This window comes from Mustela putorius, unplaced genomic scaffold (genome assembly GCF_011764305.1).
Source record: "Mustela putorius furo isolate JIRA1106 unplaced genomic scaffold, ASM1176430v1.1 tig00000461_pilon_pilon_pilon, whole genome shotgun sequence".
Classification (NCBI taxonomy): Eukaryota; Metazoa; Chordata; class Mammalia; order Carnivora; family Mustelidae; genus Mustela; species Mustela putorius.
In genome coordinates, this window is record NW_025421390.1 from 3,311,962 (window position 1) to 3,333,025 (window position 21,064).

Consider the following 21,064-nt stretch of genomic DNA (forward strand, 5'->3'; position numbering starts at 1 on the left):
GCGTGTTTTCTGGAGATGAAAATCAATCACTCTTAGCTTGAAATTAAGATCTGAATTACCATTTACAAGGAAGAATCAGCAAGGTTCTCCTGTAGTTCTTTCGGTGTATCTGAAACAGGAAAAAATGACCCTATTTCTCTTAGACATTTCTCTGTAAACTAGACTTTGTAGGCTATTTTACAGAGAAGGGGAGAAGTAAAGGTTTTGTAATGGGGCTTACCCTCATCTGAGAAGCACTTACCCCCAGATTTGTAACAAATTTTTCAAAAGTTTTTTGGTGTTTTTTCTTTTTCTTTTTCTTTCTTTCTTTTTTTTTTTTTTTTTTTACCATTTTGCACTGCTGGATTTCATATTCTGAGCATTCTTGGTAGTGTTTTACCGTAGGTCATCTTTAACACCTCCACCATTTAACATGACATTTTCAAATTGTATTTCTAGCAAAGATTCTGAAATATGAAAATAGTCACTCTTAGAGTAACTATTAACTTAGTGTTAAAAGAATAATCTTTAATAATCTTTAATAAATTTGGGTACTCGATCATGGACCCAAAACTGTGCTTTTTTAAAAATGCTAGTATTATTACACTGAAACAGACTTTGGAAAGAGGTTAAAAGATGGTATCACCAGCTGGAAAAGAAAATAAAGTCAATTCCCAATTATTTGCAAATAGCTTAGTTGGATCAATTATTGGAGGTCGTGAGGAGAGTGATAGGGCTTTCCATTTGGTCAACAAATATTTATGTGCTCCTATTCCTAACATTACAGTGACAGCCAAGAACAAAATTAAGTCACACCCCAATGGACCTCACATTCTGTTGGAGGGGAACAAACAACACATAAATAAAAAGATAAATATATAACTCTCAGGTGATTTTAGGACAATTAAGGAAGGTACAAGGGCACGAAGTGATGACAGGTGATGGGGTGTTTGTGTGTAAACAAATGGCATTTGCTATTGGAGATTCTATCACCTATGAAATGCCTGTAGAAGTTCACTGTCCCCCAGCCCAGACAGCCCAGCAAAGTAGGGCCACATAGTGAGTAGCCTTCCCTCCTGGGAGCGCCTGGGTGGCACAGTCGGTTGAACGTCCCACTCTGGGTTTCGGCTCAGGTCATGATCTGCGGGTCTTGAGATCAAGCCCCACACAGGGCTCCACACTCAGTACAGAGTCTGCTTGGGACTCTCTCTCCCTCCCCTACCTCCCAGCCTGGCTTCAACTAAATAAATTAATTTTCTAAAAAAGTGCCTAGAAGCAGGTCAAGAGGAGGTAGGACTGCTCCAGTGGGAGTGGGATGTCCATTAGAGCTGCATCTCTATCTACCCTTCAGATCCCACCCAGATAGTCCAAAGAATGTTATTGGCAGGTATTAACTGACTGGCTTTGTCAAGCACTTATATGATTTTTGGGCTTACTAAACATCACATATTAGTTTTACATGTTGGGATAATGACATTCATAGAACAATGTGTTTGGTTCTAAATATTGAATACACTTTTTTAAAAAGATTTTATTTATTTGTTTGACAGACAGAGATCACAACTAGGCAGAAAGGCAGAGAGAGAGAGAGAGAGGAAGCAGGCTCTCTCCTGAGCAGAGAGCCCAATGTGGGCCTCAATCCCAGGACCCTGGGATCACGACCTGAGCCGAAGACAGAGGCTTTAACCCACTGAGCCACCCAGGTGCCCCTTGAATACACTTTTAACTGAAGTGATAAACAAAGTGTATTTTGTGTGACATTTTTATCAATTCACTTTACCCCTGACTTTGCCTTAGCTGTGATCTGCCTTCCCCTGAATTTGTGCCCTTGCTGTTCCAGCATTACGCACTGGCGGCGGGGCCGGGAGTCAGCATGCTAATTTCAGCCAGTCATTCAGCACTCTTTATTGAGTTTCCCCTTGTGTGGAAAGCCATACATGGTGATCTACAGAGAAACATACCTTGGGGGGCACCTGGGTGGCTCAGTGGGTTAAGCCTCTGACTTCAGTTCAGGTTATGATCTCAAGGTCCTGGGATCAAGCCCCACATGGGGCTTTCTGCTTGGCAGGGAGTCTGCTTCCCCCCCTCTCTCTTCCTGCCTCTCTGCCTACTTGTGATCTCTCCCTCTCTCTGTGTTAAATAAATAAATCAAATCTTTAAAAAAAAAAAAAAGAAGAAGAAGAAAGAAAGAAAGAAAGAAAAGAAAACATACCTTGGGTTCACTGCTCTTGCTGCTGGAGCCTGGATTGAGGAGATCGAGCTTCAGACAAAGGCAGTGACATCATGCCATGCTCTCCCAGGTCCAGAAAGCTTGTTAAAAGCATTTGAAGATAAGGCTGAATCCTGTTGCCACAGCTGCATACCTGAAGAACAGAATTCCTTATTTGTGAAGGGCTTTACAGCACAGCCAAAGCAGGGGAGCTGGTCTGTATTATAGGACATCATTGCCCTCGGAGGGAAGGAGAAACGGAACAGTAAACAGACCTGACAGTGCTCTGAGATCTCTCATACGTTTTCTAAATCCTCCCTCTTTTTTAGTGGGAATCCATAAGGTCCTGAACCAAAGTAGCAGCATTGGTATGAACTAAGGCTATGGAACTAAAGTGGGATCAAGAAAGCTGAGAGTCAGAGACTTTAGAATTTATCCTTGTCCCATTTTTCAACAGTGACAGGAACTGGTGATAGAAATTTTTCTGTTGATTGACTGTCTCTAGGGCCTTAGGTGAAGTTACAAAGCTAACAGGTGTTCCTCTAACCATCTCCCTTCTGGGTCTTCTTCCCACTTCTTCCTTCATGTTCCGCTGTTGTCCCTTCCTACTCCTGTGCCCATTGCACTCATTCTGCTCTCAGGGTGTCATCAGCTCCCTGGCAGGACGCATTCGCACTTGAAAATAGAAGCCTGTTAATTCAGCGCGTGTGTGATTGGTACAATATGGAATCGAAATTTGGTGGGTAGTAAAGGGCAGTGAGAAGGTTCCTTCCTCACTGCTCTCTGCTGCCACCTGGCTCTCGGCTTCCCAGCCCCCTTTCCGCGTGGCTCTGTGGCCAGACACCTCCGCACTGTACCCAGCAGCACAGGCAAGGAGCAACCGAGTCCACGTGGCGTACTGAAACGTTTCCTTTCCCACTTGATTGTGCTTCCTCCTTACGTGCGGATGCCCCAGCCCACTCAGAAGGCCTCTTTCCTGTTCTTTGCTAAGCCACCCAGATATACTATGTTGGCTGCTACTCTTGCCTAAAATCTTTTACAGTGGCATGTCTCACAAATATTTTATTTGCAGTGAGGTAAAACCGAACACTGGTTGGACACCAAAGGAAACTAGTAAAAGACAGATGAAGGATATCTAAGAATGTAGAAATTGTTAAAATGGGTACTAAAGATTTGGCTTCTTTGAATGCTAGATTATAGGCAGAGACATCACTAAAATGGTCTTATTTCCCTGTATTCAAGGAGAGAGTTGTGTACTCCTGTCCTTAATAGAAAAATGTTGTTTTGGAGAGCTCTGCTGGTGCACTGTTGGCTTTTCCTTTTGAGAATTAGGTCTATGGTAGCAGTATGTTCTGTTTTGACCCAGCCATGTTTATATCTCTGAATTCTGTAATATTTTATACATAGATGTTTCATCATTTTAGAAAATAAGAGAGTTTAGATTCTTTTAAGAGCATACTTACAGTATTCTGTAAGTGATAAGCCGTCTTAAAGCTAGGCTATTTTCTGACTCCCCTTGCTTCCCGCTGTCTTTTGGTAATCATATTCTAAATTTTCCTGAACTACCTTGGGATGCTTAGATTCCTGATGTCAATAAAAAATGATTAACAGAGAAATTCCTTCCCCTCACATGACAGAGCTTAGGAATTTATTTCTTACTATCTTCAAAGCCATTTAATTACTAGCAAGAAAGATTGTAAATCAAAAGAAGCTTGGTAGAATTTGGGGGGTTGTTTCTGGCTCTGGTCAATTTCATTGAAACACTAAATTTAAAAAAACCTCATTATTTCTACTTGCTGTGCTTGGCTTTACTCTGTAATATTGAAGCCTATAAAATCTAATATAGAGAACTAAAAACAATTTTTTCCATTTTATCATCTTAAATGCATTGTATTAAGATGAAATGCAGCATTTTGTCATTATCAGTATTAATTAAAATAGATTAACATTTAATGGCTAAGAGTCAGTGTTGGTCAAATGATTTAACACGATTGTTTTAGAAAAGTAGTGAAATTATATTAGCAAAGGACAGATTGGATAAAACTTACATGTAAGCATCCCTTTGTAATAAAAATTAAAGTGACTTAACTTAATCTGAATTTAACTTATAAATGTCACTTCAGCAAATTCTTGAGTGTGTGTGTGTTTGCACAAATTTTAAGGGTAAATTTTTTTAATGCAATATATTGTTGAAAGACCTTTTGATATGCTTATGTGTGTACTATATATGTATTTGTATACATGTGATATGTATTATATTTGATTTCTATATATGTTTGTATAAAAATATCTTTATATCAATATAGAATCTGTAGGTAGATATACAGATTTATATCTGCAATGAAGCATAGCTATATAAATGCCCATGTAAATCTTATGTGGGTATATAAATCCTGTCAGCTTTACAACCAAAAATGGCTGGGTCTTTTTTTGAGAGTCTGGGAGCCATCCTGCTGACATGTAAACGTGTAGGAAGGTGGCACGCCTGTGTCCCCGATGTCATTGGGGAAATTACCCTTGGTGCTTCTCTCTGAGCTGTAACCATTTGCTTGTCAGAGACCTAAGAGTTTTATGATTCTCTTCATTACCTGAATAAAGGCAATTAGCTAAAACAAGTAGCTTCCTTAGCGGCCAGGTGGGTCAGAGGGAACTGTGAGGGGTGCATACCGAAAGGCACTGTCAAGCCCTCCGACCGGGAATGGTTTACCTTTCCTCTTGAGAAGACACGTATGTAGGGGATCATGGCTGCTTGGCCATATAAATCAGGTGGAGTTTTATCTGTCTTCCTAATGTCTTTTGCACAGATCACCTATAATGTTGTGTTGCGAATATGCTTATTCAATCATCGAACTGCTTTCTTTCTTCTCTGCATTTTGTGGACTTTATTTCCCCCAGCAGCACTCACACACATCACACAGTTAAGCTGTAAAGGGGACAAACACAAACAAGAGTTCATACGCGTCCACACGGAGCTTATGTTCCAAAGAGGCGAGTAAGTCTGTACTGTAAGGCAGAGTGAGGACAACTGGGGAGAAACAGAGCACAGAGTAGGGGTAGAATGGTGGTTCGCAGGGGCTGGGAGGCAGGGGGATGGGAGGTGTTGGTCAGTGGGTTCACACTTTCAGGTATGAGAAGACTAAGTCCTGAGGATCCCATGTACAGCCTGGTGACTACAGTGAAGAGTACTGTGCTGAGTGCTTGAAATTTGCTGAGAGATCTTAGGCGCTCTCACCACACACCAAACCAAAGGGCAGCTGTGAGGGGGTGAATGTGTTAATTAACCTGATCGTGGTCAGTATTTCACGATGTAAATATATTTCAAATCATCATGACGTGCTCTTCAAATATAGGCAGTTTTGTCAATTATGTCTAAATAAAGCTGAGGGAAACACTGGGGTCAAGGAGAGTGAGGCCACAGAGGCAGAACAACGAGGAAAGGAAGCAGAAGCGACTCTGGAGCACAGAGACCTTTGAATCCCATCTTAAGGAGTTTAATTTTCTCCCCTGAATCCATAGGCATCCAGGGACTCATTTGTTTATTCGTGCTCTCCCTCGGTGGGATTAGTAACGTGAATAGGACTGAGCTTCAGGAAGGTGTGTTTGGCACAACAAGCGGGAGGGATTGGGTTGGGTCTAGCCTGGAGAAGGGACCGTTCAGCGCGCTTGCCCAGGAGCAGGTGAGAGGCAATGCAGGCTGCAAAGAGGGCACTGGCAATAAAAGCAGAAGGAAGAATGCTGGAGACATTTACAAACAGAAAATTGGCAGACCTTGGATGTAGATTTGATGCAAGGGAAAGAAGGAGCCAAGGAAGATTTCAGCTCTTCCCGAGGAGCCTGGCTGGCCATGGCGTCGTTAACAAAGAGGGGAAGGAACTGGTTTCAGAGATGCCAAGTGTGACTGGCCAGCAAAGCGATCCACTGGGCCACCAGATGGGCAGTTAGAAGCATTGGTATAGACCTCAGGAAAAAACTGAGACTCCGAGGGTAGGTTTGGGAGACATCTCCCTAAATGTTACAGTTGAAGCCAGGGGCATAGATGAGACTGGAGAGAGAAGAAAGATCAGAGATTCACGTATACCACTTGGAAAACGCCTACATGTATAGAGCAGAAGGAAGGAGAACAGTAACACAGGAGCAAAGGAACAAGCTGCAAGAGATAAGAAACCAGAAGAATGCAGAGGCCTTGAAACCAAGAGCAAAAAAGTTTCCAGGAGAGTGTGCAGTTAGCTTTAGATGCTGCAGAGAGATTAAGGAAAATGAAGATGAACAGTTTACATGACTACTGTCCCGTGTTTGAGACTAACCAGCTAACATCCAACATGGTCATTATGTCTTATAATTAACAACCATTATTTTTGTGCACTAACATAACCTTAAGGTATGCAGTTCTTATTTGTTAAATAGACAAAAGATGCATTACAGGCAAGGTCGTTGTTTACTGGCAGCCAAACACACTCACACACACACACACACACCCCACTACATGCACACCTCTTGGGTTCTGTTGCTGGACTGTATTGTGATAGCCAGCCAGCCCATAGTTCCATGTGTTTTCTTCACCCATCCAGGATTTCTGTAAGTGTCAGTACCATGAGGCTTCCAGAAAAAGTCTGGTGAATAGAATTCGAAATAAGTCGATCATATACAAAACTTTGTGAAGGGTACATTTCAGCTGCCTTGTTGCTGATGTTTTAGGAATTGCTACCCCTGTATGAGAATAAAAGTTTATGAGTAAAGAGCGGTCAACTGTGCTCCTAGTTGAAGACTACTCTTGGATATTTTTATTTTGTTTTAAATTGTCTTGGTCTGTTTATGCTGCTATAATAAAAATGCCACAGACTGGGTGGCTTAAGCAACATTTATTTTTCATAGTTTTGGAGGCTATGCAATCCAAGATCAAGGTGCTGGCAGTAAGAGAGCTCTCTGGGTATCTTTGATAAGAACACCTGTCCCATTCCTGCGATCCTTCCTTTCCAGAGGTCCTACCTCCCAATACCTTCACATTTGGGGTTAGGATTTCAGCATGTAGATTTTAGGGAGGCACAGACATTCAGCTCATAACATGGAATAATGCTGCATTTGGAGGGAGCTATTAATTTGTCATCAGAAAATGTTTTGTTTTACTCTTTTAAAAAAACTTGCTTAATATGGATTCAGGGTTAATGCCCGCCCCCCACCCCCCAGCTATTTAGCTGGTTTTGTAACAAAAGTTAAGGGGAAGGTAAGACTCACTTGACATAACCTGTTTTCCCCAGTGAGCTACTAGAGTACATTTATTCAGGGAAGGGAGGTATAACTGTAGAATTAATTTGGTTATTCTTTCTTATTCTACCATAATGCCTAAGAAGCAATGCAGTGCTGGGAAGCAAGATTAAAGTGAGCAATGAAAATAATAAATTCGTTTCTGGCTAGCTCTGGGTGAGAGCTACAAAGAGAGCTTTTTTAAGCTGCAGCAATGACTGGCTTTAAAAAAAAACTCAGAAATGCATTAATCACCAACTTTAGCAAAGCTGTGTGAAAAGCTTAAAATAACTTAATAATAACTACGCCTTTCATGCCTGTGCTAAATGCTAAGATGCACTTAAGGCCTCTTCATTTTTTTTCACATCAACATTCCTAACCACATCTATAGTTTGTTTTTCATAGAGAAGTGCGATAGATTTTGAATCAGATGATTTTCACATAGATTATATCTCTGATTTTGGGGTTTTTTTGTTTCTTTGTTTCTTGTTTTTTGTTTTTGTAGCTGTTAGGTGAGCTGATCCTGGACCGACACAACTTTGCCATTATGACAAAGTACATCAGCAGGCCAGAGAACCTCAAACTGATGATGAACCTCCTTCGAGATAAAAGTCCCAACATTCAGTTTGAAGCCTTCCATGTCTTTAAGGTAAAGTGCCGCAGAAATAACCAGGGCATTTGTTTTTTTCGCTTTCCAGTGGCAAACTCCCTGCTGTTTACTCCTTTATACTTGAGAGAAAATGAAATAGGCAGTCTTTCCATTTTGCATGACTTGGACGAAATTTTAGAGTTATTTTAATGAATGCCCATTTGTTTCTAATCCCTATCTCTAAATATTTTCATTTTTTTCCACTGAGAAAATAGGTGGATACTGTTTCCCAAAAGTTACTAAAATAATCAGCGATAGAGCCCGAATCCAAATCCCGAGTGTTGGAATTTGAATGCTTCGCTTTCTGCCTTAAGTGTTTCTTTGAGCCTTAAATGAAGCACTGAAAAAATACCAGGGTACTGCTCCCTTTTATTACTTGTTTAGAAATATTTTTTAAGTGTATTTTGCTGTGAATGGAAAGTAGCTCCCCATAACACCGGTTTCTTCTGGAGCTGTATTCACATGGTACACAAAATTAATATCTTAATTTTATCACTTAATGCTTTGCCAGAAGTGAACACTAATCCATTATTGTTATGTATGGGTTTTAGAGCCAGGAGTTTTATTGGCCCAGTTAATCATTGGGTTTGTTTACTCTAGTTTACTTAAACATTTCTGTTTTTTTATATTTAGGTTATTTCCATTTTTTTTCCTACTGAGAGGAATGCCATAATGAGCATTTTCTATATCCAGCTGGGTTTTTTTTTTTTTTCCATATTTAGGATTATTTTCTTAGGATAGATATCTGGAATAGAATTAAGAGGAGAATCCCATCAATTATCATATGGTTTCACTTATTTGTGGAGCATAACAAATAGCATGCAGGACATGGAGAGATAGAGAGGAGAAGGGAGTTGGGGGAAATTGGAAGGGAGTTGAACCATGAGAGCCTATAGACTTTGAAAAACAATCTGAGGGGTTTGAAGGGGCGGAGAGGGTGGGAGGTTGGGGGAACCAGGTGGTTGGTTTTAGAGAGCGCATGTACTGCATGGAGCACTGGGTGTGGTGCAAAAATAATGAATATTGTTATGCTGAAAATAAATAAGAAATAAATTTAAAAAAAAAAAAGAGGAGAATCCCAGGCTTTTTTGGGGTATTTATAATGTCTACTCAGTGACTGAATTTTTAAATCTGTAAATGGGAGAGACATGGCAGTTTCTAAGGTATATAATTGTTGCTTTGAGAGGTTAATAAAAAAATTTTGTTTTAGTCCATCTTTCATCTACCAGGTCTGTATTGTCCAGAGAGTCACTAGAGCAATTCAAATACCAAATTAACTTATAAATTCCATTCAGTGTTGTTCAAAATCCCAACAGGACTTCTCCTGGCCCTTGACAAGCTGGTTCTAAAATTTGTGTGGTAGAACAATGGCCTAAGATTAGCTGTGGCCACAAAACATAATAGGAAGTATTTAGTTAACTACATCAAATTTAGAACTTCTGTTCAAAAAGACAGAATAAGGGACACCTGGGTGGCTCAGTTGGTTGGGCTGCTGCCTTCAGCTCAGGTCATGGTCCCAGCGTCCTGGGATCGAGTCCCACATCGGGCTCCTTGCTCGGCAGGGAGCCTGCTTCTCCCTCTGCCTCTGCCTGCCATTCTGTCTGCCTGTGCTCTCCCCCTCTCTCTCTGATAAAAAAATAAAATCTTTAAAAAAAAAAAAAAGACAGAATAAGCAAAGTGAAAAGACGGGATAGAATGTGATACATATAACTAACAAATCATTCAGAGAAAGAATTCAATAGAAAAGTGGGCAAAGGAGGCAGTTGGTCATTTACAGATGAGGGAAACTGAAAGATAAGTAGGGGAAGATGATCATCCTACTAAGTAACACTGGCAATTGCCATTGAAATATCAATGAGGTATTATTTTACATTCTTTGGTAAATTCTTTAATGGTAAAATGTTTTAAGTCTGACAAAAAATTATTGGAAAGGTTGGAGGGCTGTCTATATACTATAAGTTGGTACAACCACTTTGAAGAGCAATTTAGTAAAATAACTGAAGGTATACCTATCCTTCAATCCTGAAATCTCATCTCTCAGCAATTTTTTTTTTTTTAAGTAGGCTCCACACCCAGCAGGGAGCCCAATGCAGGGCTTGAACTCATGACCCTGAGATTAAGACCTGAGCTGAGATTAAGAGTCAGACACTTAACTGACTGAACCACACAAGCGCCCCCTCAGCAATTTTTTAGAGATACTCTTCTACATGTGCACAAGGAATCGTGCGCAAAAATGTTTATCACAACATTGTTTAGAATAGTGTAAAATGAGGAAAAAAACACAAATGGTCATCAACAGGAGATGGGGAAAATAAATTGTGTTATATTCGTACAGTAACATGTAGTAATGGGTTAAAATTAATTGAGTTATATAGATCAATGTGGGCAAATCCCAGACATCAAGTGGAAGAAACAAATGTGAAAAAGATGTTATTCATTTAAAGTTTGAAAACATGCAAAACAGCACTATATATGGATTCAGACTTATGCAGTTATAGTCTAATAGCCTGTATGAGGTTGGTAAATAGCAAATTTAGGACAGCAGTCACCTCAGCAAGGAAGGATAGGGAGGAGGATGGCATCATGAAGAGGAGACAATAGCTTCCAATTACATCTGTAGTGTTTTATTTTATTAAAAAATAAGGAAAGGGGCACCTGGGTGGCTCATTGTGTTAAGCCTCTGCCTCAGGTGCATCGGTCCCTCTGCTCAGCGGGGAGCCTGCTTCCCCCCTCTGCCTGCCTCTCTGCCTACTTGTGATCTCTCTCTGTCAAATAAATAAATAAAATATTTTTAAAAAATCTGAAGGCAAGTATGGCAAAAATTTTAGATTTTGATAGAGCACATAGTGGGAACACGAGTCTGATATGTTTTGTTATACTCTGCTCTATGTCAGAGTTATTTCATACAAAATAAATACAAATCAGAAGAAACACAAATTGATGGCTTTGGCACTGGAAGATGTCTACACAGTAGGAATGATCAACCCTCTCAAGAACTCTCTGACCCAAGAAACTATAGAAGGCTGTGCGTCATGTCCTTCAGCTCCCATGAAATGTTAATATATCCTCCTAGATGAGAACAAGCTTCATTTAATTTTGTTCAAAATGCAGTGTTATGGAAGTATTCAGTGGGTGGTCAAATAGAAATAACCTACTTCCGTCCTCAGAATTTGGATCCTCTCATCACTGGACAGAGTAGGTGCATTTAAAAATAGCTGACCACTTGTTTACTTGTATGTGTATGAACTGGGCCTACCGTGTACCCTATGTTTCCACCACCAAAGTATAAACTGAATTGTTCACTTGCCAAATACAATATTTTGTTATTTAGAAAAAGTAATGAGTCCTAGAGGTTTTTTTTTTCACAGTTGTGTATTAATAGTTGTTCTCCCCTCCCCCCAAAAAAAAACACCTTCCATAAGGTGCAAAAACTGTGGAACACACTGCTAAAAAAATGTCTTTGCCAGATTATTTTCATTAGCTTGCTGGTAACTTCAAGGAATTGAATGAGATACCATTTCATGTTTTTTTTTTTGTGCTGTCGACAAGCAGGATGGTGTGGTGGGTGGGAAAGAACTGGATGGAAGCCAAGAAACCTGGGTCTTCGTTCTGGCCTGGTTGCCACCAGTGACTTTGGGCAAATCCATCTGGATCTGTTTCCTCATTTGTAAAGTGCAAGAGGTACATTCAAGTCAGTAGTCTGGTTCTAAGATACTAGGTTCTATGAGACCTTTGTCTCTGTGATCCTGGCTTTTCCAGAGATGTGTCTGATAGGAACTCAAGTATCAGGTATGAGCCGAGCTCCCTTTCCTTTCTCTGTTAACTTCCTTCATAGCAAAGACCATGATGCTACTTCCTACCATCCTTGGGGATGGGGTGGTCTGCACCTTTTGGCTCATCTCTTAGAACTGCTGGAACTGGGGCACCTGGGTGGCTCAGTGGGTTAAGCCTCTGCCTTTGGCTCAGGTCATGATCCCAGCATCCTCTGACAGAGCCCAACATTGGGCTCTCTGCTCAGCAGGGGGCCTGCTTCTCACTCCCCACCCTGCCTCTCTGCCTACTTGTGATCTCTCTGCCAAATAAATAAATAAAATCTTTAAAAAAAAAAAAAAAAAAAAAAAGAACTGCTGGAACTCAGGCATGGGCGGGACAGAAATATTCCCGAGTGTACTACTCCGTCTCTCAGATCCTCGCAGTTGGCTGCAATAGGTCTTTCCACGAAAACAAGAAGCTCCAACCTCACCCTTTCCAAAATACAATGGCCGGTTTGACAATTCACCTTAAAAAAAGATACAGAACAAGAAACATCCTAGTTGAGAATCATTTCCCTGTGGTCTTACTGAAAAGAATACAGAATTACAAATTAATTCGGTGAAAGCCTAACCATCCTGCTTCCTTACCCACTTCCTTAAGGACCTGTTTTTTCAGCAGGCGAACCTCTCCAGTCACAATATACCAAATCTAAGTCTACTGACGGAGAAAACCGTTGAGCCAGGTAAATTTAGGAATCAGCTTTAAGCTGATATAATATTAGTAATTTTTTCTAAAAAATGTTAACAGGGAAGAAGTATTCATATCAACTTAATGTTTCATCATTAAGAGTGCTCAATGGCGGCATGCCTTTATCTGAATTCTTTTTTTCCCTTTATTTCACTGAGTAGTGGAGGAGAAAAAGTGAAACCTGACTTCACCTCTCTTTTCTACTTTTTAAAATACTTTAAAAATTCATAAAATAGGAGTATCTGAGTGGCTCAGTGGGTTAAGCCTCTGCATTTGGCTCAGGTCATGATCCCAGGGTCCTGGGATTGAGCCCCACATTGGGCTTCCTGCTCAGCAGGAAGCCTGCTTCCCCCCTCTCTGCCTGCCTCTCTGCCTACTTGTGATCTCTGTCAAATAAATAAATAAATAAAATATTTAAAAATAAAATAAAAATAAAAATTCATAAAATAATAAAGCCTATGTTTATCTATAGAAAGGTTTGTAATGGGTTTTAGTGACCAACTTTATCAACATCACCAAAAAGTATATTAATATATGACTCAGAGTTTGGTTTGATCATCCTGAGGCTGCATATTTATGATATTATTGCTTAGTTTAAAAGATATAGGAAAATTAAGATAGTAATATTTATAATAGGAAATGTGAATACTATTAGAATAAGACATTTTTAAAAGTGGCTTTTCCATGTAATTTTGGAATAAATTTGTAGTTTCGTATGTAATCCACAGCTGTGTGCAATTTGTAGATCCCAAAGACTTGGATTCCAAAATGCCAAAGCAGTTGTCAGAACAATAATGTCTATTATTACAGCCCTGACTACCCCTTAAATGGTGATTGGCTCCTTTAATGTAAGAAGAAGCTGTAAATATTAAGAACATATTAAGTGAAAAAGCGGTTTACAAACCACCGTGTACACAATGCAAGCCCAGTTTTGTTTAAAGTATATTTACATATAACTATATGCACAGAATAAAAGGATATACACCAAATGTTCACTGTGGTTATCTTTGGGTGGAGGAATTATTTAAGAGATTTTTTTTTTCTTTCTTCTTTGTGTCTCTTTTTCTCTGTTTTCCTAGTTTTCTACATGTGTCACTTTCCTAGTCAGGGTGGTGATAAGGATGGTGGCCTGAGGAGGAGGAGGATCTCAGGAGATGCTGGAGATGTTGAGAGCATCCTGAAGCATCCGGCCTGCTCTCCTCCTGCACCCTCCCTTCCTTCCCAGGGTTTCTGTTCCTCCCTGCCCAGGTGGTAGGGCCTGGTCTGGTCTTGTTGTGGGCTCACTGGGGCTCACAGATATCAGCCGGCTCGCAGGGGTAGGAATCAGGTCCTTCTTTCTTAAACAGGAAAAAAATTACTGTCTCTGATCAACACCAGCATGAATTACGTCAAGATATTCTAAACATTATATTGCTCAAGCTCGTATTCATTCAAGAGGGTGAGCCTTTAGAAAGAAAAGGCCCTATTTTATACTTCAGTGGAATGAAATTTTGCTTTTAGTTACTTCCATGTAACGGTCATGGGAGTCCCAGTTTCAAATCCAAGTACAAGGCATTCTAGGCTTACAGCATGCCTCACAGACAGTAAGGTAAACAAAGCGGGAAACGGGCCTTCCAATGCCTTGTCTAGTGCACATCCCTCTTGACAAAATAGAATTTGAATGAAATGAATGAATGTGTGTGTAAGACATGCTTCTTTTTTGTTTTGTTTTGTTTTGTTTTTTTTACTCTTTCATAAAAAGCATTCAGGTTTAAAATAGCGAGCAAAGTATTCGTAGTTTTCTAAGTTAAAAATATTTGAGTTGTGGTCATGGTATTTGCCTTTCTCTAACCATGCTTGAGAACTCCATAAGTCATATTTCTGAAATATGTTTAGATTAAGGGATACAGCCAATAAGACCACACTGTACAAAGAGAAGCCACCGGTAGTTCCATTTGTTTAACTTGTTTGGGGATGGATTGAAAATAGCCATTAAAAAAACAGGAAGAAAGAAAAAGTGTCCAGCAGAGAAAAAAACTAAGAAACTCCCTATTCTGGACATGATATTCAGAAGATTTGGTTCATCCTACCTTGATTCAGAAGTGCATTCCTTATGGTACTGGTTCATCTCCAGCCTTCACTGGGGCAGTCAGCCCAACCCTTTCCCCCCTCCCCCCACCCCCACCCCAGGGTACTGAGCACTGATGCCTCATGCCTCTAATCAACAACTCTCTTTAGAGGCAGCACAGTTCAAGAGCCATGAAGAATTAAAATAAGAAAATTTTAAAACCAGAAAACAAATTTAACATTTGTGAGGGGTACAGTATGGGGATTCGGTGTAGTCAATCCAATGACGCCTGACTCCAAACTCTTCTACATTTCACATTTATTTTGGATTGAAACAGAGAAGCTTAGTTTGTCCAATATATTTAATTTTTTTTTTAGAAAGAAAGACTGTTATGAGTTATTTATAGAATTACCACAAAATGCCAGCCAATTTCTACCTAAAACTTCACAGCAGCTCCCTTGTAAACAAACAGTAACCACAGGACCCACGAATTTGGCTTCAGAAAAGGCTCTTCTGACGTACTACTGATAGGTATGATATAAAGGTCAGGCACTCTAACAATGTAAACCAGTCAGGTTTTAAATAAAAAAATATATGTTTTAAAAACATATATAAATAACAATTTTACTGTACTGTAGTAACCTAAACTTCACCATTCTAACCATTTTAAAGTGTACAGTTCAGCGGCATATAGCATATTTACAGTGGTACATGACTATCATCACTATCTAGTTCCAGAACATACTCCTCACCCAAAAGCTGTATCCATTAGGCAGTTACTCCTTGTTTTCCCATACCCCAAGCCTTTGGCATCTCCTAATCTGCTTTTGGTCTCAATGGGTTTGCCTCTCCTGGGTATTTCATATTAATAGAATTATACTGTATAGCCTCTTGAGTCTGCTTTCTTTAACATGTTTTTAAGGTTCACCCATATGATCAATATTTCAATCAGTTTTACGGCTGAATAGTATTACATTGTATGGATATGCCACAATTTGTTCATCAGTTGATGGACTTTTGGCTGTTGTGAACAGTGCTGCTACAAACATTTGTGTACAAGTTCTTATTTGAACAGAGTTTTTCAATTATCTTAATCCACAGTTTAATCCATACTTTGGAATGGAATTTTTAGTCTTACGGTAATTAAATGTGTAATTTATTGAGGTACTGCCAAATTGTTTACCACAGAGGGTGCACCATTTTACACACCCACCAGCAGTGTAATTGTACAGGGTTCCAATTTCTCCCCTTCCTTACCAGTATGTGTTGTTTTCAGGTTTTTTTTATTGTAGTCATCCTAGTGCCTGTGAAGTGACACTTTGTTATGGTTTTGATTTGCATTTCCCTAATGACTAATGATTTTTTCCTGTGCTTATTGTCCATTTACATATCTTCTTTGGAGAAGTTCTTTACCCCTTTTTAAAAAGTTTTCGTTGTTGTTGAATTGTAAGGGGTCTTTATATATTCTAGATACTAGGCATTGATCATACATATGACTTACAAATATTTTCTCTCATGCTGTGTGCTGTCTTTTCACTCTCTTGATAATGTCCTTTGATACACAAAAGTTTTACATTTTGATGTTCAGTTTATCTGGTTTTTTTTCTTTTGTTGTTCATGCTTTTGATGTCATAGCTAAGAAACCATTGCCGAATCCAAGGTCATGAAGATAGAGCCCTATATTTTCCTTTGAAGGTTTTATTAGCTCCTATATTAAGGTCTTAGATTGATTATGAGTTAATTTTTGTTTCCAGTGTGAGGTAGCTATCAGTTGCCTGGAGCTGCCATAACAAAGACTGAATGGGTTAAGACTGAATGGGTTAAGACAACAGAAGTTTATTGTCTCAGAAGGGGTGGGTCCTTTTGGAGGTAGATATCAGTTGCCTGGAGCTGCCATAACAAAGACTGAATGGGTTAAGACATAGACTGAATGGGTTAAGACAACAGAAGTTTATTGTCTCAGAAGGGGTGGGTCCTTTTGGACCTTTTGGTCCTTTTGGGTTCATCCCGAAAATCTGTTCTATGCTTACCTCCTAGCTTCTGGTGATTGCCAGCAATCTGTGGGATTCCTTGGATTCGTAACTGCAATATCTGTCTTCATCTTCACAACTGTGCATCCCCATGTGTCTCTTTGTCCTAATTTTCTTCTTCTTATAAGGATACTACTCATTGAATTAGGACCCACCGTAATCTAGTATGACCTCATCTGGATTTGATTATGCTTGTAATAAGGTCATATTTAAAGTTCCAAGGATTAGGACTTAAACATTCATATTTTTGAGGGGACACAGTTCAACCGCATACATACGGTGTATTATATTGATTGATTTTACTATGTTGAATCTCCTTTATATTTCTAGAATTCCATTTGTTGATGGCATATACTTATTTTAATATGATGTTAGATTCAGGCTGCTTGTATCTTAGGGAAGATTTTTACATCTTTATTCATAAAGGATATTGGTCTCTAGTTTTCTTGTCATATCTTTGACTGGCTTTGGCATTAGGTTAAGGCCAGCCTCATAGCATGAATTAGGAAGTGTTCCCCTCTCTTTTATTTTTTGGAAAGAATTTGAAATAGACTGTTAATTCTTCTTTAAAATTTGTAGAATTTACCAGTGAAGTCATTTGGTCCTGGGCTTTTCTTTGTTGGGAGGTTTTTGATTACCAATTCAATCCCCTCATAGAAATTTTTAAAAATCACTAAGAGAATACTATGAATAATTGTAGTGTAATCTAACCAACAAATTAGATAATGTAAATGAAATGGACAAATCCCTAGGAACTTACATATATATAAGTAAGCATAAGCGAATGTTATGTTCCCTTTCTCTGCTGGACCCTTTTTTTTTAATGGCTATTTTCAATCATAAAAATCTGATTCATGGACGAACTTGCATGTCACACAATAAACTCAGAAATCTAATGTTATGTTCACCTCCCTTGACGCTGCACAGCCTTTTCTTCCCCTCTCATAGGGCCTTAACATCCTGTGTATTCTTTTCTTTCTTCATGATTGCTGAGCTCAAGCAATGACTGAGGGCTCAAGTTTTTAGCCTTCACTTTCCCCCATAACCCATCCTTGTCCATAGCGTGTTTAGAGGATGCACTGCTGGAAGTCTGGGATGGGGCAGGGGGGCCTTGTGGTAAAGCACTCAACCCTTCAGAGGCGTGAGATGCCCAGAACATGAAACCATAGAGCTGTATATAGGAGTCACATACTTTTTTGGGTTTTCTCATGTCGTCATATATATATACCATCTAACTTAGAAGTGTGTCCATTGAGAAACATTACGCCAATCAGTATTATAGTTTTGAGTTACTGTGTCCTGTTATTATAGCCATTGCTGTCTTTTATATTATAGCTGAGTTACTAGTCTAGGATTATGGTTTCAACAGGAGTGCACGTAAGAATCTTTTATGAACTTCAGAAAAATACAGAATGCCAGACCTCCAGCCCAGATCTGCTGAGTTGGAATCTCTGGGAGATGTCTTTTTTGAATTTTTCAGCCCGATGAATATATTACCTGTTCAAAAACTAAATTATATTTTTTAAAAAAGCACACTCAAATACTACGTGTTGTTTATGTTGTGTGTGCGTGTGTGTGTGTGTGTGTGTGTGTAGGTGTATGCATACGCACACACACATACATATGTCGTAGGAGAAAAAGGATAAAAACATGCTTAGGGATGGAAGCACACTGCTTAAGGGGATGAGGACAGATGGAAAGTGAGAGTTTGCATCTATTTCTAGTGTTTTATTCCTTTAAAACGAGATTAGATGTAAAAATCTGCTCAAGTTGTTGGTGAGTATATTGGTGTCTGATGTTCTTTTCTGTTGGAAAGATTGTATCGTTAAGAACATATAAACATTTAAGACATTTAAAATCAAAACAAAGTAAAAGTAAAAACTGTTCACAGTAGCGCTGATGAGTTCCCAGCTGGCTTTCCAGAACAGGCTCTGGATGGGGAGCTACGGATTTTCATCAATAGGGAAGCATAATGGGGGACTTCACGGGGACCCCGAGTAGGGTCTGTGTTGTCTCCGGTGTGCGTTCCCTGTCTGAGGTATTTGTTTCTTTTCATTTCAGGTGTTTGTGGCCAGTCCTCACAAAACACAGCCTATTGTGGAGATCCTACTAAAAAATCAACCCAAACTCATTGAGTTTCTGAGTAGCTTCCAAAAGGAAAGGACGGACGACGAGCAGTTCAGCGATGAGAAGAACTACCTGATTAAACAGATCCGGGACTTGAAGAAAACCACCCCTTGACGGTCTCAGCCACTCTCCCGCCACAGTCACGGTCTCATTTGTTCAGTTTGTACAGAAAGTGTTATTTCAAAAAGTAATTGTTCTCGGGAAGGCTTCGGAGGAGATAACCTGGTTCTTCTCAATTCATTGTTCAGGGTAGAAGGAATATAAACATTTGAATGAAAAAAATGATTAACCTAGAATAATGTATTCATTTGAATCAAGTCTGTGATGATTTATGTGAAATCAGAGCCATTGTCTTAGACGTTGATAAAAACAGCTTTAACCCTTTGTTGACAAAAGGCAGCAGGGCCGTGGGCTTGCAGACCCGAGCCCTGAGTCACCACAGGCCACCGAGTAGAAAGAAGCCCGAAGGACGGGCATCCCTGAGCCCTCAAGGTTATGTTCTCCTCAGAGAACCGGGGGTGGGGGTGAGAGGCGCAAAGCCATTCCACCCGTCTGCACTTGGACGTACAGATTTCTTCTTTTTTGTAACATTATGTTAGTCCCCATACAGTACATCATTAGTTTTTGACATACGGATTTCTCATGGTGCTGAAAGCTCTGGCGAGACAAGGCCCATGTTTTCAGTCATCACAAGTCCTTGTTCCCTGCCCGTCTGCTTTTGACCGTGACTAACTTCCTAGGGAAGCGCAGACCTCTCTCTGCTTACAGTCCCACTCAATGACCTGAGCCCCCTCCGAGCAGTTCTCCTCAGCACCCCACTCCTGGCGTACCCCCTGCACCCACAGCCCGGATAGCCAGGAACTGGCTTGGCCAAAGTAGGACCGGTCAGCTCAGCAGGGGTCACGGGGACACGGGCCCCGCGGGTATGACCTGCTCACTTGAGAACTTGGAACAGATGGTGTAGGACCACAGCTCTAGCAGTAATAAACACTGTTGTTTCGCTCTGACTCCTGGAGTATTGGGGAATATTTGGAATATTTCATTCCTGTCATTATGGGAAAATTCTTTCATGGTGAAAGTGTGCTTTAGAGTAGGAATCATTGCATTGGGATGCCTCACATGTACAAAACCGTGGGTCCAGAGGGTTAGCCCGCTTTTATAGACAAGGGAACATTGCCATTGGGAGGGCAAATGAATAAATGTGTGAAGAACTTCTCAGAGGACTAAAATTTATCTTTTCAGTTTATTTTCTAATTAGCTGGCCCTCTAGTTTCCCATCAAAGCTTTCATCAAAAACGTAGAAAACCTACAAATATATGGTCTCAAATATTCTCTTGCATACTGGTATGAGTAAGGGCTTAATTTGTGTTCTTTAAAAAAGGCATGGACCAAAAACAACAAAAAAGGCTATGGTTTGTTTCAGACATAAAGTGTATAAAAAGAAATTTTAAAGCTATATTTACAAGACATTAGGGTTATAACAATGTGTATTTTTTCAGAATTCTGTTTCCAAGTTGTGAGTTGTGGCCTTCTGTAAGGACGCTTCCTTTATATAATATCGTGTGCTGTGTTCTTCAACCAGGTGTTTCTCCACGAGAGGGGAAGGGTGCTTCTCCGGGGGTCATTCTCCAGGATCAGTGCCCTCTGTAGATTTTCTATCTGAAGAATTAGCTGGCAGGCCTTCACCCCTCTTGGCAGGGGCCCAGCGTGGACTCCTGAGGCATATAGAGTGGGCCCCGAGGGACACGTCAACGTGGAGGGTCAGCCCACAGCCAACTGATGACCTTCATTCTTTCCTCACTGAAGTCAGATTATTTTTATAATGTTTCCTGACAGTCCAGAGTCTCTTAGAATCCAACTTTTCTGGTTTTACTTATTTGATTGAAAGAGAAGACAGTAAATACTAAAAAAAAGAGAGAGAGAAGGCTCAATAACCATTGGAAGTTCATTTGGTTGCTAACACTGTTCCACAACATCTTAGGACACATGTTTCTATTTGGAAAGCAAGGCCTTTGATAAATAAAACATTTTATTTCCTCTGGGCTTGAATTAGTTCTTTGCTTGCAAGTCCTTATTCTAGTTCAGTACCCATCAGACCCGAAACTGGAGCCTAAGAGGCATTAATGAAGTAGCTGGGGTTTTGTGTGATACAAATTTGTAAATTATTAATGGGAAAGGTGGGGAGCAAGACGCTCACAGTCAAAATATGTTTGCACAAAATTCACTGTAAATATTGTGAGAATCGAAATTTGAGAACATCCTATTTAATAAGCTATTTCAAA

General features: G+C 39.9%; 1 protein-coding gene across 15 annotated transcripts in view; it reads left to right on the forward strand.

The window, feature by feature from the left end:
• The window catches only part of CAB39L (calcium binding protein 39 like), a 121,784-nt gene extending 100,959 nt beyond the window's left edge, over positions 1-20,825 (forward strand). For 14 of the 15 annotated variants that reach the window (XM_045080602.1, XM_045080600.1, XM_045080601.1 and 11 more), the window contains 2 exons: positions 7,935-8,078; positions 18,717-20,825. In XM_045080602.1, coding sequence (XP_044936537.1) covers positions 7,935-8,078; positions 18,717-18,896 — 324 coding nt within the window. In that variant the 3' untranslated portion in view covers positions 18,897-20,825. The remainder of the gene's footprint in view (positions 1-7,934; positions 8,079-18,716) is intronic. The other variant, XM_045080613.1, reaches the window with a different exon arrangement.
• The last annotated feature ends 239 nt before the right edge of the window (positions 20,826-21,064 follow it).